The sequence below is a fragment of the Salvelinus fontinalis genome, unplaced genomic scaffold (assembly GCF_029448725.1).
Source record: "Salvelinus fontinalis isolate EN_2023a unplaced genomic scaffold, ASM2944872v1 scaffold_0107, whole genome shotgun sequence".
In the NCBI taxonomy this organism is placed as follows: domain Eukaryota; kingdom Metazoa; phylum Chordata; class Actinopteri; order Salmoniformes; family Salmonidae; genus Salvelinus; species Salvelinus fontinalis.
The window spans coordinates 396,159-414,322 of record NW_026600316.1 but is presented as its reverse complement, the minus strand read 5'-3'; the positions used below and the strand labels follow the sequence as shown (position 1 = coordinate 414,322).

Sequence of the window (18,164 nt, the reverse complement as noted above, 5' to 3'; positions counted from 1 at the left end):
AGAGCATGCAGGCGCTACCAGGAGACAGGCCAGTACATCAGGAGACGTGGAGGAGGCCGTAGGAGGGCAACAACCCAGCAGCAGGACCGCTACCTCCGCCTTAGTGCAAGGAGGTGCACTGCCAGAGCCCTGCAAAATGACCTCCAGCACTGTATAATATATAGTACTGTTAAGGTATATAATACTATATGTACATTTCTCACTAACACTGGGTTGTAACTAACCATTATTTAGAGCAGCAACAGTCACAGTACAAACCGCTGTTAGAGGCTTCAGTGTGTCACTGAGTTTCTGTGGTGAAGAGCTGATAGAACAGGTGTTTCCTGCTGCTGGGGGAGGTGGACGGAGGGGTGGAGGGGGGGAGAGGGGAGGAGGGGGTGAGGAGAGGAGAGGAGAGGGGGGAGGGGGGGAGAGACAGGGGAGGGGCGCGAGTAGAGGAGAGGGGGGGGGGGCGAGGAGAGGAGAGGAGGGGGGCGAGGAGAGGAGAGGGGGGAGGGGGGGGAGAGGCGAGGAGAGGGGGGAGGGGGGGGGGACAGGGGAGGGGGCGAGGAGAGGAGAGGGGGGGGGGAGACAGGGGAGGAGGGGGGCGAGGAGAGGAGAAGGGGGAGAGGGAGGGGAACTTAGAGACAGGAGTGGTTAAAAAGTGTGTTTAATATGGAATAAGAGGGAGAGAGAGAGTCTTTATTATTATTATTTATTATAATTATAATAAATTATTATTATTATTATTGTCTTTATTGTTTTGGAACTTCTGTATGTGTAATGTTTACTGTTAATTTGTATTGTTTATTTCACTTTTGTATAATATCTACCTCACTTGCTTTGGCAATGTTAACATATGTTTCCCATGCCAATAAAGCCCCTTGAATTGAATTGAATTGAGAGACAGAGAGACAGAGAGACAGAGAGAGAGAGAGAGAGAGAGCGAAAGGGGGAGAGAGAGAGAGAGAGATAGTTTCATGGGGTTGTAGGAGAGAATCATTCGAGAGCACTTTGACCACACAGAGAGACAGTGTGTTTTGCAGATTTATGACTCCTAAAACAGAGTTAAGCAATCTGAGTTGAAGCCCCATTAATATTGTCATGTTACAACATTACAGACTATATAGTAGTGTGATAATATTGGTACTACAGAGGTAGAGAGACTGAGGACTGGTTTCCCAGACAGACTATATAGTAGTGTGATAATATTGGTACTACAGAGGTAGAGAGACTGAGGACTGGTTTCCCAGACAGACTATATAGTAGTATGATAATATTGGTACTACAGAGGTAGAGAGACTGAGGACTGGTTTCAACATTACAGACTATATAGTAGTGTGATAATATTGGTACTACAGAGGTAGAGAGACTGAGGACTGGTTTCCCAGACACAGACTATATAGTAGTATGATAATATTGGTACTACAGAGGTAGAGAGACTGAGGACTGGTTTCAACATTACAGACTATATAGTAGTATGATAATATTGGTACTACAGAGGTAGAGAGACTGAGGACTGGTTTCCCAGACACAGACTATATAGTAGTATGATAATATTGGTACTACAGAGGTAGAGAGACTGAGGACTGGTTTCAACATTACAGACTATATAGTAGTATGATAATATTGGTACTACAGAGGTAGAGAGACTGAGGACTGGTTTCCCAGACACAGACTATATAGTAGTATGATAATATTGGTACTACAGAGGTAGAGAGACTGAGGACTGGTTTCCCAGACAGACTATATAGTAGTGTGATAATATTGGTACTACAGAGGTAGAGAGACTGAGGACTGGTTTCAACATTACAGACTATATAGTAGTATGATAATATTGGTACTACAGAGGTAGAGAGACTGAGGACTGGTTTCCCAGACACAGACTATATAGTAGTATGATAATATTGGTACTACAGAGGTAGAGAGACTGAGGACTGGTTTAAACATTACAGACTATATAGTAGTATGATAATATTGGTACTACAGAGGTAGAGAGACTGAGGACTGGTTTCAACATTACAGACTATATAGTAGTATGATAATATTGGTACTACAGAGGTAGAGAGACTGAGGACTGGTTTCAACATTACAGACTATATAGTAGTGTGATAATATTGGTACTACAGAGGTAGAGAGACTGAGGACTGGTTTCCCAGACACAGACTATATAGTAGTATGATAATATTGGTACTACAGAGGTAGAGAGACTGAGGACTGGTTTCCCAGACAGACTATATAGTAGTATGATAATATTGGTACTACAGAGGTAGAGAGACTGAGGACTGGTTTCAACATTACAGACTATATAGTAGTATGATAATATTGGTACTACAGAGGTAGAGAGACTGAGGACTGGTTTCCCAGACAGACTATATAGTAGTATTATAATATTGGTACTACAGAGGTAGAGAGACTGAGGACTGGTTTCAACATTACAGACTATATAGTAGTGTGATAATATTGGTACTACAGAGGTAGAGAGACTGAGGACTGGTTTCAACATTACAGACTATATAGTAGTATGATAATATTGGTACTACAGAGGTAGAGAGACTGAGGACTGGTTTCAACATTACAGACTATATAGTAGTATTATAATATTGGTACTACAGAGGTAGAGAGACTGAGGACTGGTTTCCCAGACACAGACTATATAGTAGTGTGATAATATTGGTACTACAGAGGTAGAGAGACTGAGGACTGGTTTCAACATTACAGACTATATAGTAGTGTGATAATATTGGTACTACAGAGGTAGAGAGACTGAGGACTGGTTTCAACATTACAGACTATATAGTAGTATGATAATATTGGTACTACAGAGGTAGAGAGACTGAGGACTGGTTTCCCAGACACAGACTATATAGTAGTATGATAATATTGGTACTACAGAGGTAGAGAGACTGAGGACTGGTTTCAACATTACAGACTATATAGTAGTATGATAATATTGGTATTACAGAGGTAGAGAGACTGAGGACTGGTTTCAACATTACAGACTATATAGTAGTATGATAATATTGGTACTACAGAGGTAGAGAGACTGAGGACTGGTTTCCCAGACAGACTATATAGTAGTATGATAATATTGGTACTACAGAGGTAGAGAGACTGAGGACTGGTTTCAACATTACAGACTATATAGTAGTATGATAATATTGGTACTACAGAGGTAGAGAGACTGAGGACTGGTTTCCCAGACAGACTATATAGTAGTATGATAATATTGGTACTACAGAGGTAGAGAGACTGAGGACTGGTTTCCCAGACAGACTATATAGTAGTGTGATAATATTGGTACTACAGAGGTAGAGAGACTGAGGACTGGTTTCCCAGACAGACTATATAGTAGTGTGATAATATTGGTACTACAGAGGTAGAGAGACTGAGGACTGGTTTCCCAGACAGACTATATAGTAGTATGATAATATTGGTACTACAGAGGTAGAGAGACTGAGGACTGGTTTCAACATTACAGACTATATAGTAGTATGATAATATTGGTACTACAGAGGTAGAGAGACTGAGGACTGGTTTCCCAGACACAGACTATATAGTAGTATGATAATATTGGTACTACAGAGGTAGAGAGACTGAGGACTGGTTTCAACATTACAGACTATATAGTAGTATGATAATATTGGTACTACAGAGGTAGAGAGACTGAGGACTGGTTTCAACATTACAGACTATATAGTAGTATGATAATATTGGTACTACAGAGGTAGAGAGATTGAGGACTGGTTTCAACATTACAGACTATATAGTAGTATGATAATATTGGTACTACAGAGGTAGAGAGACTGAGGACTGGTTTCCCAGACACACATTAAACCTGGTCCGGGAATAAAGTAATATTTCAACAGTCTCATTTACATTGTTCTTTAGTTTAGATGTAATAAACTAAAATAAATAAATAAACTTATCTTAAATCAGAGTGATTTACAGTCAGTTTATTGATCTACAGGTATCTGTTAGGCAATAACACATCAGTCAGTCTCCATTCATCTGTGTCTGGGAAACCAGCCCTAACTGTTGTGACTGACTACTAACTAAAAACTACTGTCACTGTTACAGACCTCCAGAGACTGTTACTGTCAACTCAAGCTGCTGCTGTCATATCTCTGATCTCAACCTTCCCCTCACCACAACACTGTCATCCTCCCTCATCCTGTCTGTGTGTGAGAGAGATATTCATGTGACACTACATGGCTAACCAGGACTTATTTAAAAACACATTGGTTTTCCTTCTCCAGTTATTATGGATAACAAAGATCTTTTTAAAATATGCTGATTTCTTAGTGGAATTAATAGGTGAAAGGTTATTTGTTTATTTATTATTTATTTATGAATTATGTCCAGGCACACTGTAAGTGGTCGGCAACAGATCTTTAACAAAGGAAACAGATCTGAGCTAGAATACCTTTACAAAAAGGACAACTTTTAACATTTATAGACAGAGAACGGAAATAGTTATTGTCCACTTATATTGTGAATTGAAAAAAACAAAAAACAAATAACTTGTCAAAGATATAAATGTAAAAGTTTACAACTTCTTCCTGGAATGAACAAAGGGGACAATTTTACCATTTAAATACCTGATCATCTCTGTTACCATCTCTGTTACCATCTCTGTTCCCATCCCATCTAAATACCTGATCGTCTGTTTCATCGTAATGAACAACCTAGAAGTCTCTGGTGACGTTATTGGCTGAAATCTCTAGAAATCCTCCTTCTCAACCAATCGAATAACAGACATCAACATCGAGTGACAACATACAGAAGAAGAAGAACAAAAACCAGTTTGAGAGTTTGTGATTTTCAAACTGACACAGAGATGTCTGTGTGTGTCCTTTCATGGCCTGTATTCATAAAGTGTCTCAGAGTAGGAGTTGTCTTATTCATTACGACCTAGAAACAGAAACTGATTCTAGATCAGCACTCCCGAGTCCGAGGCCCAGGTAGTTAAAAAACAAAACAACGATTCCCCATTTTGGCGGTTGGGGGCCCCCTTACGGAGGGTCGTATACAGACCCGCTTGTCCAGTCATCAAAAGGTCAAAGGTCAAAACGACACATTGGAGGCTTTACGGTCTTACGGCAAAACAAAAGCTTCCGTACCCAGGAGTAGAATCAAAATACACACACACACACACACACACACACACACACACACACACACACACACACACACACACACAAACGGTTTAAAAGTTAGCGGCTTTTAGACAGATGTCTGTCTGTGGACTGTTTGTTTAGACCCTTAAGTAAAAAAAAAAAAAACTCAACAGTTAAACAAGAGTTCCCCCAAAACCACAGGTCCTGGGGTCAGAGAGGTCCTCTAACAGTTCAAGTCAGATACAGTGATGTAGTCGAGTCCCTAAGCCGCCCGTCCAGTCCCAAGTCCCTGGTGTTGAGTCCGAGTCTGAGTCGCCACTGACCCGAGACCTGATCTCAGAGCAGTAGTAAGAGGCTCCAGTATCCACCGACCACCACCCCAAACTAGGCCCCCAAAGGTCAGAGGTCAGAGGTCAAAACACTGTGCAGCTGTTGATATCAAACATCCGTGGGCGCGTCCGTTTCCTGGCCTGGTTCACCGCCGTCCGCACCGCACACTCGAACACTTGCTGCACGCCGCGGTTACTTAGCGACGAGCACTCCAGGTATCCCTTGGCCCGTACGTCCTGGGCGAGGCGTTTGCCCTCGGCGGCGGAGGAGCAGGAGGCGCGGTGAGGCCCGGAGTCACGCTGGTCCGTCTGGGTGGCCACCACGAGCACCGGGACACGAGGGAGGTTCTCACGCACCTACAATGACATTAAAATTTATTAAAAACCATTTTGTTTTTATTATTATATTATATTATTATTATTATTATTTCGTCAAATAGTTTTAAACATGTATTGATACACAATATGAAGCCAGAGATGGGCTCAATTCCATTTCAATTCAGTTAACTCAGGAAGTAAACTGAAATTCTAAATTCCAATTTCCTCTCACTGCTTCTCAATGAGAGAAGAAGAAAAAGGGAATCAGATTTTTAGTTTACTGAAGCATCCAACTACTGATCCAATGTTTACTTCCTGAATGTCTACTTCCTGAATGTCTACTTCCTGAATGTTTACTTCCTGAATGTTTACTTCCTGAATGTTTACTTCCTGAATGTTTACTTCCTGAATTGACTCTGATTATTTCAGACGTGTCTGTCAGAATATAAAAGGTTGTTTGGTCCAGCCGTCTCAGCTGCTGCCTCTGGAGAGCGTGTTTTACGTAGCGCTGGGTTGGAATCCGTCCCAATGCTCTTTCACCTCTCTCTCTGCTCTTTCACCTCTCTCTCTGCTCTTTCACCTCTCTCTCTGCTCTTTCACCTCTCTCGCTGACCTTTCACCTCTCTCGCTGACCTTTCACCTCTCTCTCTGACCTTTCACCTCTCTCTCTGCTCTTTCAGCTCTCTCTCTGCTCTTTCACCTCTCTCTCTGCTCTTTCACCTCTCTCTCTGCTCTTTCACCTCTCTCTCTCTCTGCTCTTTCAGCTCTCTCTCTCTCTGACCTTTCAGCTCTCTCTCTCTCTGACCTTTCAGCTCTCTCTCTCTCTGACCTTTCAGCTCTCTCTCTCTCTGACCTTTCAGCTCTCTCTCTCTCTGACCTTTCAGCTCTCTCTCTCTCTGACCTTTCAGCTCTCTCTCTCTCTGACCTTTCAGCTCTCTCTCTCTCTGACCTTTCAGCTCTCTCTCTCTCTGACCTTTCAGCTCTCTCTCTCTCTGACCTTTCAGCTCTCTCTCTCTCTGACCTTTCAGCTCTCTCTCTCTCTGACCTTTCAGCTCTCTCTCTCTCTGACCTTTCAGCTCTCTCTCTCTCTGCTCTTTCAGCTCTCTCTCTGCTCTTTCACCTCTCTCTCTGCTCTTTCACCTCTCTCTCTGCTCTTTCACCTCTCTCTCTGCTCTTTCACCTCTCTCTCTGCTCTTTCACCTCTCTCTCTCTCTGCTCTTTCACCTCTCTCTCTCTCTGCTCTTTCAGCTCTCTCTCTCTCTGCTCTTTCAGCTCTCTCTCTCTCTGACCTTTCAGCTCTCTCTCTCTCTGACCTTTCAGCTCTCTCTCTCTCTCTGACCTTTCAGCTCTCTCTCTCTCTGACCTTTCAGCTCTCTCTCTCTCTGACCTTTCAGCTCTCTCTCTCTCTGACCTTTCAGCTCTCTCTCTCTCTGACCTTTCAGCTCTCTCTCTCTCTGACCTTTCAGCTCTCTCTCTCTCTGACCTTTCAGCTCTCTCTCTCTCTGACCTTTCAGCTCTCTCTCTCTCTGACCTTTCAGCTCTCTCTCTCTCTGACCTTTCAGCTCTCTCTCTCTCTGACCTTTCAGCTCTCTCTCTCTCTGACCTTTCAGCTCTCTCTCTCTCTGACCTTTCAGCTCTCTCTCTCTCTGACCTTTCAGCTCTCTCTCTCTCTGACCTTTCAGCTCTCTCTCTCTCTGACCTTTCAGCTCTCTCTCTCTCTGACCTTTCAGCTCTCTCTCTCTCTGACCTTTCAGCTCTCTCTCTCTCTGACCTTTCAGCTCTCTCTCTCTCTGACCTTTCAGCTCTCTCTCTCTCTGACCTTTCAGCTCTCTCTCTCTCTGACCTTTCAGCTCTCTCTCTCTCTGACCTTTCAGCTCTCTCTCTCTCTGACCTTTCAGCTCTCTCTCTCTCTGACCTTTCAGCTCTCTCTCTCTCTGACCTTTCAGCTCTCTCTCTCTCTGACCTTTCAGCTCTCTCTCTCTCTGACCTTTCAGCTCTCTCTCTCTCTGACCTTTCAGCTCTCTCTCTCTCTGACCTTTCAGCTCTCTCTCTCTCTGACCTTTCAGCTCTCTCTCTCTCTGACCTTTCAGCTCTCTCTCTCTCTGACCTTTCAGCTCTCTCTCTCTCTGACCTTTCAGCTCTCTCTCTCTCTGACCTTTCAGCTCTCTCTCTCTCTGACCTTTCAGCTCTCTCTCTCTCTGACCTTTCAGCTCTCTCTCTCTCTGACCTTTCAGCTCTCTCTCTCTCAGACCTTTCAGCTCTCTCTCTCTCAGACCTTTCAGCTCTCTCTCTCTCTGACCTTTCAGCTCTCTCTCTCTCTGACCTTTCAGCTCTCTCTCTCTCTGACCTTTCAGCTCTCTCTCTCTCTGACCTTTCAGCTCTCTCTCTCTCTGACCTTTCAGCTCTCTCTCTCTCTGACCTTTCAGCTCTCTCTCTCTCTGACCTTTCAGCTCTCTCTCTCTCTGACCTTTCAGCTCTCTCTCTCTCTGACCTTTCAGCTCTCTCTCTCTCTGACCTTTTAGCTCTCTCTCTCTCTGACCTTTCAGCTCTCTCTCTCTCTGACCTTTCAGCTCTCTCTCTCTCTGACCTTTCAGCTCTCTCTCTCTCTGACCTTTCAGCTCTCTCTCTCTCTGACCTTTCAGCTCTCTCTCTCTCTGACCTTTCAGCTCTCTCTCTCTCTGACCTTTCAGCTCTCTCTCTCTGCTCTTTCACCTCGCTCTCTGCTCTTTCACCTCGCTCTCTGCTCTTTCACCTCGCTCTCTGCTCTTTCACCTCGCTCTCTGCTCTTTCACCTCGCTCTCTGCTCTTTCACCTCGCTCTCTGCTCTTTCACCTCTCTCTCTGCTCTTTCACCTCTCTCTCTGCTCTTTCACCTCTCTCTCTGCTCTTTCACCTCTCTCTCTGCTCTTTCACCTCTCTCTCTGCTCTTTCACCTCTCTCTCTGCTCTTTCACCTCTCTCTCTGCTCTTTCACCTCTCTCTCTGCTCTTTCACCTCTCTCTGCTCTTTCACCTCTCTCTCTGCTCTTTCACCTCTCTCTCTGCTCTTTCACCTCTCTCTCTGCTCTTTCACCTCTCTCTCTGCTCTTTCACCTCTCTCTCTGCTCTTTCACCTCTCTCTCTGCTCTTTCACCTCTCTCTCTGCTCTTTCACCTCTCTCTCTGCTCTTTCACCTCTCTCTCTGCTCTTTCACCTCTCTCTCTGCTCTTTCACCTCTCTCTCTGCTCTTTCACCTCTCTCTCTGCTCTTTCACCTCTCTCTCTGCTCTTTCACCTCTCTCTCTGCTCTTTCACCTCTCTCTCTGCTCTTTCACCTCTCTCTCCGCTCTTTCACCTCTCTCTCCGCTCTTTCACCTCTCTCTCCGCTCTTTCACCTCTCTCTCCGCTCTTTCACCTCTCTCTCCGCTCTTTCACCTCTCTCTCCGACCTTTCACCTCTCTCTCCGACCTTTCACCTCTCTCTCTGACCTTTCACCTCTCTCTCTGACCTTTCACCTCTCTCTCTGACCTTTCACCTCTCTCTCTGACCTTTCACCTCTCTCTATCCAATAAAAACACACAACACTTCCAGAAGGATCTAATTCAGAGAGTAGAAAAGGTATCCCCGTACCTCGACCAGCCACTTGTGCTTGATGCTGGCGAGAGAGGAGGCGTTGGCCACGGAGTAGCAGAGCAGGACCACATCCGCCTGCTGATAGGACATCGGACGGATCTGTCTGAACGTGTCATTTCCTGCCGTGTCCCACAGACCCAGGTTGATCTGGAGAGTAAGCAAATACATTATAAAATGTGTCTTTTTAAAAAAGTTTTAATTATTCAATCATTTTTTTTGAATACTGTGTATTATTGTAATAGGTAAATGATGTAAAGTGTATTATTGTAGTAGGTAAATGATGTAAAGTGTATTATTGTAGTAGGTAAATGACGTAAAGTGTATTATTGTAGTAGGTAAATGATGTAAAGTGTATTATTGTAGTAGTTAAATGATGTAAAGTGTATTATTGTAGTAGGTAAATGATGTAAAGTGTATTAGTGAGGGTAAAGTGTATTATTGTAGTAGGTAAATGACGTAAAGTGTATTATTGTAGTAGGTAAATGATGTAAAGTGTATTATTGTAGTAGTTAAATGATGTAAAGTGTATTATTGTAGTAGTTAAATGATGTAAAGTGTAGTAGTTAAATGATGTAAAGGGTATTATTGTAGTAGTTAAATGATGTAAAGTGTATTATTGTAGTAGTTAAATGATGTAAAGGGTATTATTGTAGTAGTTAAATGATGTAAAGGGTATTATTGTAGTAGTTAAATGATGTAAAGTGTATTATTGTAGTAGTTAAATGATGTAAAGTGTATTGTTGTAGTAGTTAAATGATGTAAAGTGTATTGTTGTAGTAGGTAAATGATGTAAAGTGTATTATTGTAGTAGTTAAATGATGTAAAGTGTATTATTGTAGTAGGTAAATGATGTAAAGTGTATTAGTGAGGGTAAAGTGTATTATTGTAGTAGGTAAATGACGTAAAGTGTATTATTGTAGTAGGTAAATGATGTAAAGGGTATTATTGTAGTAGTTAAATGATGTAAAGTGTATTATTGTAGTAGTTAAATGATGTAAAGGGTATTATTGTAGTAGTTAAATGATGTAAAGTGTATTATTGTAGTAGGTAAATGACGTAAAGTGTAGTAGTTAAATGATGTAAAGTGTAGTGTTGTAGTAGTTAAATGATGTAAAGTGTATTATTGTAGTAGTTAAATGATGTAAAGTGTATTATTGTAGTAGGTAAATGATGTAAAGTGTATTATTGTAGTAGGTAAATGATGTAAAGTGTATTATTGTAGTAGTTAAATGATGTAAAGTGTATTATTGTAGTAGGTAAATGATGTAAAGTGTATTAGTGAGGGTAAAGTGTATTATTGTAGTAGGTAAATGATGTAAAGTGTATTATTGTAGTAGGTAAATGATGTAAAGGGTATTATTGTAGTAGTTAAATGATGTAAAGGGTATTATTGTAGTAGTTAAATGATGTAAAGTGTAGTAGGTAAATGATGTAAAGTGTATTATTGTAGTAGGTAAATGATGTAAAGTGTAGTAGTTAAATGATGTAAAGGGTATTATTGTAGTAGTTAAATGATGTAAAGTGTATTATTGTAGTAGGTAAATGATGTAAAGTGTATTATTGTAGTAGTTAAATGATGTAAAGTGTAGTAGGTAAATGATGTAAAGTGTATTATTGTAGTAGGTAAATGATGTAAAGTGTATTATTGTAGTAGGTAAATGATGTAAAGTGTATTATTGTAGTAGTTAAATGATGTAAAGTGTATTGTTGTAGTAGTTAAATGATGTAAAGTGTATTATTGTAGTAGTTAAATGACGTAAAGTGTATTATTGTGGTAGTTAAATGATGTAAAGTGTATTATTGTAGTAGTTAAATGACGTAAAGTGTATTATTGTAGTAGGTAAATGATGTAAAGTGTAGTAGTTAAATGATGTAAAGGGTATTATTGTAGTAGTTAAATGATGTAAAGGGTATTATTGTAGTAGTTAAATGATGTAAAGTGTATTATTGTAGTAGTTAAATGATGTAAAGGGTATTATTGTAGTAGTTAAATGATGTAAAGGGTATTATTGTAGTAGTTAAATGATGTAAAGTGTATTATTGTAGTAGGTAAATGATGTAAAGTGTATTATTGTAGTAGGTAAATGATGTAAAGTGTATTATTGTAGTAGTTAAATGATGTAAAGTGTATTATTGTAGTAGGTAAATGATGTAAAGTGTATTATTGTAGTAGGTAAATGACGTAAAGTGTATTATTCATACCGGAGCCCCGTCCATGAAAACTTCTACTCCAGTGTTCTCGTACACGGTTGGTTTGTAGCAGTCAGGGAACGTCTCTGAGGTGAACCGAACCAGAAGGGCCGTCTTCCCAACGGCACTGTCACCGACCAGCACACACTTCACCTGGGTCTCCTCTGCTGCGCTCATGGCTGCTCCGCTCTGAACCCTGGGGGTTGTAGTCCTTTAGGGAGATGTTGAGTTGTAGTCCTGTGGAGATCAGGGGGTCGTGACGTCCATAGTGATGATGGTCACCGTCTCTGTGGGGGTTGTAGTTCTTTAGGGGGGGTGTTGTAGTCCTGAAGTAGAGGAGGGTTGAGATCAGGGGGTTGTGAGAAGGTCCATAGTGATGGAGGTCACCGTCTCTGTGGGGGTTGTAGTTCTTTAGGGGGATGTTGTAGTCCTGAATTAGAGGAGGGATGAGATCAAGGGGTTGTGAGAAGGTCCATAGTGATGGTGGTCACCGTCTCTGTGGGGGTTGTAGTTCTTTAGGGAGATGTTGTAGTCCTGAAGTAGAGGAGGGATGAGATCAGGGGGTTGTGGGATGGTGGTCACCTTCTCTGTGGGGGTTGTAGTTCTTTAGGGGGATGTTGTAGTCCTGAAGTAGAGGAGGATGAGATCAGGGGGTTGTGGGATGGTCCATAGTGATGGTGGTCACCGTCTCTGTGGGGGTTGTAGTTCTTTAGGGAGATGTTGTAGTCCTGAAATAGAGGAGGGATGAGATCAGGGGGTTGTGGTCACCTGGTGTGTGGAGTCATGATGCCAACTACATGTGTCTAACTCTCACCACAGAGTGTTTCCTGGCTCTACTGCTACAGTGGAGAAGCTGAAGGGCTCTGTCTGTCTTTATATGGCTTTCGCTCTGTCTCCCTCCACACACACACATCTCTCTCTCTCTACACACACCTCTCGCTCTCTCTCTCTCTACACACACACACCTCTCTCTACACACTCACTCTCTCTCTACACCTCTCTCTCTCTACACCTCTCTCTCTCTCTACACCTCTCTCTCTCTCTACACCTCTCGCTCTCTCTACACCTCTCGCTCTCTCTACACCTCTCGCTCTCTCTACACCTCTCGCTCTCTCTACACCTCTCGCTCTCTCTACACCTCTCGCTCTCTCTACACCTCTCGCTCTCTCTACACCTCTCGCTCTCTCTACACCTCTCGCTCTCTCTACACCTCTCGCTCTCTCTACACCTCTCGCTCTCTCTACACCTCTCGCTCTCTCTACACCTCTCGCTCTCTCTACACCTCTCGCTCTCTCTACACCTCTCGCTCTCTCTACACCTCGCTCTCTCTCTACACCTCTCGCTCTCTGTACACCTCTCGCTCTCTCTACACCTCTCGCTCTCTCTACACCTCTCTCTCTCTCTACACCTCTCTCTCTCTCTACACCTCTCTCTACACCTCTCTACACCTCTCTCTACACCTCTCTCTCTCTACACCTCTCTCTCTCTACACCTCTCTCTCTCTACACCTCTCTCTCTCTACACCTCTCTCTCTCTACACCTCTCTCTCTCTACACCTCTCTCTCTCTACACCTCTCTCTCTCTACACCTCTCTCTCTCTCTCTCTACACCTCTCTCTCTCTCTCTCTACACCTCTCTCTCTCTCTCTCTACACCTCTCTCTCTCTCTCTACACCTCTCTCTCTCTCTCTACGCCTCTCTCTCTCTCTACGCCTCTCTCTCTCTCTACGCCTCTTTCTCTCTCTCTCTACGCCTCTCTCTCTCTCTCTCTACGCCTCTCTCTCTCTCTCTCTACGCCTCTCTCTCTCTCTCTACGCCTCTCTCTCTCTCTCTCTACGCCTCTCTCTCTCTCTCTCCGCCTCTCTCTCTCTCTCTCCGCCTCTCTCTCTCTCTACACCTCTCTCTCTCTCTCTCTACATCTCTCTCTCTACACAGCTCTCTCCCCCCGTCTGTCTCTACCTCTCTCTCTCTCTCTACACCTCTCTCTACACTTCTCTCTCTACACCTCTCTCTCTACCTCTCTCTCTCTCTCTACACCTCTCTCTCTCTCTACACCTCTCTCTCTCTCTCTCTCTACACAGCTCTCTCCCCCCGTCTGTCTCTACCTCTCTACCCGTCTCTCTCTCTCTACACCTCTCTCTCTCTCTACACCTCTCTCTCTCTACGCCTCTCTCTCTCTACACCTCTCTCTCTCTACATCTCTCTCTCTACACAGCTCTCTCACCCCGTCTCTCTCAGTTCCTCTTCACTTACTTCTCTGTGTGTGTACTCCACGGAGATGACACCAGGCTCCGCCTCCTGCGATCAATCGAGGTCACCTGACGTCACAGGCGGTTATTCCATCCAGTCAGGGCCCGGCGTACGGGAGCGAGCTGTGGAGGACATTATCTGATGAGGACATTGTTGACTCGTGAGAGGAGGAGGTGACTAATAAAAGGAGAGCTACTAAGAGTGCAGGTTTTTGTTCCAGCCCTGCACCAAAACACATCAGATTCAGCTTTAGGCTGCATATATGTGTAACGGATGTGAAATGGCTAGCTAGTTAGCGGTGGTGCGCGCTAATAGCCTTTTAGGCTGCATATATGTGTAACGGATGTGAAATGGCTAGCTAGTTAGCGGTGGTGCGCGCTAATAGCCTTTTAGGCTGCATATATGTGTAACGGATGTGAAATGGCTAGCTAGTTAGCGGTGGTGCGCGCTAATAGCCTTTTAGGCTGCATATATGTGTAACGGATGTGAAATGGCTAGCTAGTTAGCGGTGGTGCGCGCTAATAGCCTTTCAATTGGTGACGTCACTCGCTCTGAGACCTTGAAGTAGTGGTTCCCCTTTGCTCTGCAAGGGCCCGCGGCCTTTTGTGGAGCGATGGGTAACGATGCTTCGTGGGTGACTGTTGTTGATGTGTGCAGAGGGTCCCTGGTTCGCGCCCGGGTCGGGGCGAGGGGACGGACGTAAAGTTAAACTGTTATATATGTAATACACTGTGACAATCTGCTGATGTAAAAAGAAAAAAGGACTACATAAAATAAATGTGATTGACTTGACATTTAAATTTACAGAGAAAAGCTGAGCATGTACCTCCTCCTCTCCGTAGTGACCCGGCCATGTATGAGGAAGTGAGGACAGCACTGACCCATAGATTAGGTTATTAACTAGACAGCACCGACCCATAGATTAGGTTATTAACTAGACAGCACCAACCCATAGATTAGGTTATTAACTAGACAGCACCGACCCATAGATTAGGTTATTAACTAGACAGCCCCGACCCATAGATTAGGTTATTAACTAGACAGCACCGACCCATAGATTAGGTTATTAATTTATACAGCACCGACCCATAGATTAGGTTATTAACTAGACAGCCCCGACCCATAGATTAGGTTATTAACTAGACAGCACTGACCCATAGATTAGGTTATTAACTAGACAGCACCGACCCATAGATTAGGTTATTAATTTATACAGCACCGACCCATAGATTAGGTTATTAACTAGACAGCCCCGACCCATAGATTAGGTTATTAACTAGACAGCACTGACCCATAGATTAGGTTATTAACTAGACAGCCCCGACCCATAGATTAGGTTATTAACTAGACAGCACTGACCCATGATTAGGTTATTAACTAGACAGCACCGACCCATAGATTAGGTTATTAACTAGACAGCACCGACCCATAGATTAGGTTATTAACTAGACAGCCCCGACCCATAGATTAGGTTATTAACTAGACAGCCCCGACCCATAGATTAGGTTATTAACTAGACAGCCCCGACCCATAGATTAGGTTATTAACTAGACAGCACCGACCCATAGATTAGGTTATTAACTAGACAGCACCGACCCATAGATTAGGTTATTAAGTAGGTTATTAACTATTAAGTATTAACTGACTACTAACTAGACTACTAACTAGACTATAAACTAACTAGACTATTGACTAGACTACTGACTACTAAATAGACTACTGACTACTAACTAGATTATTCACTAGACTATATACTAACTAGATTACTGACTACAAACTAGACTACTAACTAGACTATAGACTAAATCGACTACTAACTCGATTATTCACTAGACTAGACTAACTAGACTACTGATGACTAACTAGACTATAGACTAGATTATTGACTAGACTACTGACTACTAACTAGACTACTGACTAGACTACTGACTCCTAACTAGACTCCTAACTACTCTCCCTACACAGCAGTGCCCCCCCCCCCCAGACCACAACAGACTGAAGGTCTAACTAGACTCCTAACTACTCTCCCTACACAGCAGTGGCAGCCCCCCCCCCCCCCCCAGACCACAACAGACTGAAGGTCTAACTAGACTCCTAACTACTCTCCCTACACAGCAGTGGCAGCCCCCCCCCCCCCCCCCCCCCCCCCAGACCACAACAGACTGAAGGTCTAACTAGACTCCTAACTACTCTCCCTACACAGCAGCTCAGTTCTTCACCCTGATAGCTGACATTTTGTTTTAACCTACTTTACCCCCACATCACGACTGTCTAGAAGCGTGTCTAGGCCTACTAAACTCAACCTTAGCCATTAAAATAGACCAGATTTATGTGAAACCAAATGTAAGAGATTAATGTTTTGTCGTTTATCATTTTATTGAGATACAAATAGTTAAAATTGGATAATAATTTTTTTGGGGGGGTAGAACGATTGGTTTAAACAATGAATACGAAATGCCAAATTCGATAAAGATCCTTTTCTGTGACTCTCCCAATACATCAATGTATCTAGTAGGCTCATATTAAATTAGGCCATTCTGGCTGGGTTAAAACAAAAAGACATGAAAAAACTAACTTTGTTACTTCTCATAGACAAGAGGAATAGAACAAAGATAACTCACCGTGTTGTCAGGCGTAGTACCCGCAGCCTGTCTTCGTGATGGCAACGGGCGGATGCTACGCTTCTGCTCAAAGCATTTTTTTTGACTCGGAGACGGTTGGGTGCCTCGGTAAAAAGTAACGTTATTTTTTTTACGGTATATACATTAGGCTACTTTATAAATACTACTTAAAGCGAAACTAAATAGCCTAATTATTCTATATGCACACAACTACTTATACACGTTACTACACAGCTTGCTACTCTCTCTACAATAACCGGTGGAGTGGGAAATGAGATGCGCTCTCTCTCTCATCTCACCAACAGCATCCGTTTGTTGACTGTGGAGGAGGTGTGTTGATGCCGTTTCGTTTCTGTTCTAAGTATTTCAGCGTCTCTGGAACTCACGAAGCAGCTGTTGATTTTGATCGCTTCGATAGCCAACTTTACGCAGGAGCTTGGAGTTCATTTGTTACGTATAAAACGTGGCGTGTAGCCTCATAACGACAGACTTTACGCAGTAGCTTGGCGCTAATTTGTTTACATATAAAACCGTGTAGCCTCATAACGACAGACTTTACACAGTAGCTTGGCGTTAATTTGTTTACATATAAAACCGTGTAGCCTCATAACGACAAACTTTACGCAGTAGCTTGGAGTTAATTTGTTTACATATAAAACCGTGTAGCCTCATAACGACAGACTTTACGCAGTAGCTTGGAGTTAATTTGTTTACATATACAACGTGGCGTGTAGCCTCATAACGACAGACTTTACGCAGTAGCTTTTAGTTAATTTGTTTACGTGTAAAACGTGGCGTGTAGCCTCATAACGACGAACAAGAGTTGTTATTGTTAATTGAGAAAAGGACCCTGGTATTCTCTGTAGACGTAAACGGGGTATAATAACTATTTTGTCAAAAGGTTCTCCGTCATGACAATGAGTCGACTTGTTATGGAACGAACAATTGTGCGTCATGTTTATCGAAAGGAAAGTAGTGAGAAATTACCGACACCGTAGGGTGCCGTTCAGTTCTCTTGAACGGAACGTTCCGGAACTATTTGTACTGTAGGACACGTTTCCACAAAACGTTATTGAACGGGACTTTTGCGGTACGTTTTGGTGGTTGTGGCTTCAAGCAATGAGTGAACAACATCCCCGTTCAGTACAGCACCGTTTCCGTTCAATTACACGTTCCAGAAACGTCAAAATGTACTGAACGCAGCCCGTGAGTCAGATGAACCGTTCCTTCCCACGCCGGTATGGGACGGATACACGTCGAGACGAGAGCGTTAAGGGGGGATGGGGGACGGAGCAGATCAACGGGACGCTGCCACGCTAACACCTGCTGTTATTATATTACCATTATTTAACTAGGAAAGTCAGGCCTACTAAAAGGCAAACGGCCTCCTGCGGGGACGGGGCCCTGCGATTAAAAATATAAATACAATATAAATATAGGAGGAAACGCACATCACAACAAGAGAGACAACACAACACTACATAAAGAGAAACTGGTTGCCAACAACAACAAACAAAAAACACACTGTGACAGAATTGATTTGATTATATAACAAAAGTGAACAGACAATATTCTTTATTGAAATATAATTTGTAAAAAAAATAAAATACATAAGAAAATGATCAACAATTATGAATATAAAAATATACCCTTTCCTTTGGTAGCCTAGAATTCCTTTTTAGGAGTCAGTCCCTAATCCTTTTAGGAGTCAGTCCCTAATCCTTTTAGGAGTCAGTCCCTAATCCTTTTA

The 18,164-nt window shown here is 43.0% G+C and overlaps 2 protein-coding genes across 2 annotated transcripts in view; both read right to left on the bottom strand.

Annotated features, from left to right (window-relative positions):
- Nucleotides 1–4,100: 4,100 nt before the first annotated feature.
- On the bottom strand, nt 4,101–17,707 carry LOC129843307 (rho-related GTP-binding protein RhoH-like). The gene is made up of 5 exons (XM_055911934.1): nt 16,415–17,707; nt 13,797–13,915; nt 11,557–12,272; nt 9,352–9,501; nt 4,101–5,785 (listed from the first exon to the last, which is right to left on the bottom strand). The coding sequence occupies exons 3-5, from the start codon at nt 11,719–11,721 to the stop codon at nt 5,513–5,515; spliced, it is 588 nt and encodes a 195-aa protein (XP_055767909.1). The 5' UTR covers nt 11,722–12,272; nt 13,797–13,915; nt 16,415–17,707; the 3' UTR covers nt 4,101–5,512.
- A 242-nt stretch (nt 17,708–17,949) lies between these two features.
- The window catches only part of n4bp2 (NEDD4 binding protein 2), a 47,613-nt gene continuing 47,398 nt past the window's right edge, over nt 17,950–18,164 (bottom strand). Inside the window, exon 17 of the mRNA XM_055911927.1 lies at nt 17,950–18,164. This exon is cut by the window's right edge and continues 3,311 nt beyond it. The gene's annotated coding sequence lies outside the window, so the exon portion shown is untranslated.

Excerpts from the sequence above, each read along its gene's own strand:
- LOC129843307 (XM_055911934.1), bottom strand. The coding sequence starts at position 11,721 with ATGAGCGCAGCAGAGGAGACCCAGGTGAAGTGTGTGCTGGTCGGTGAC. Across the intron at positions 9,502-11,556 it reads TTTTCATGGACGGGGCTCCG|ATCAACCTGGGTCTGTGGGA; the intron begins GTATGAATAATA and ends CTTACTCTCCAG. Across the intron at positions 5,786-9,351 it reads AGCACAAGTGGCTGGTCGAG|GTGCGTGAGAACCTCCCTCG; the intron begins GTACGGGGATAC and ends ATGTCATTGTAG.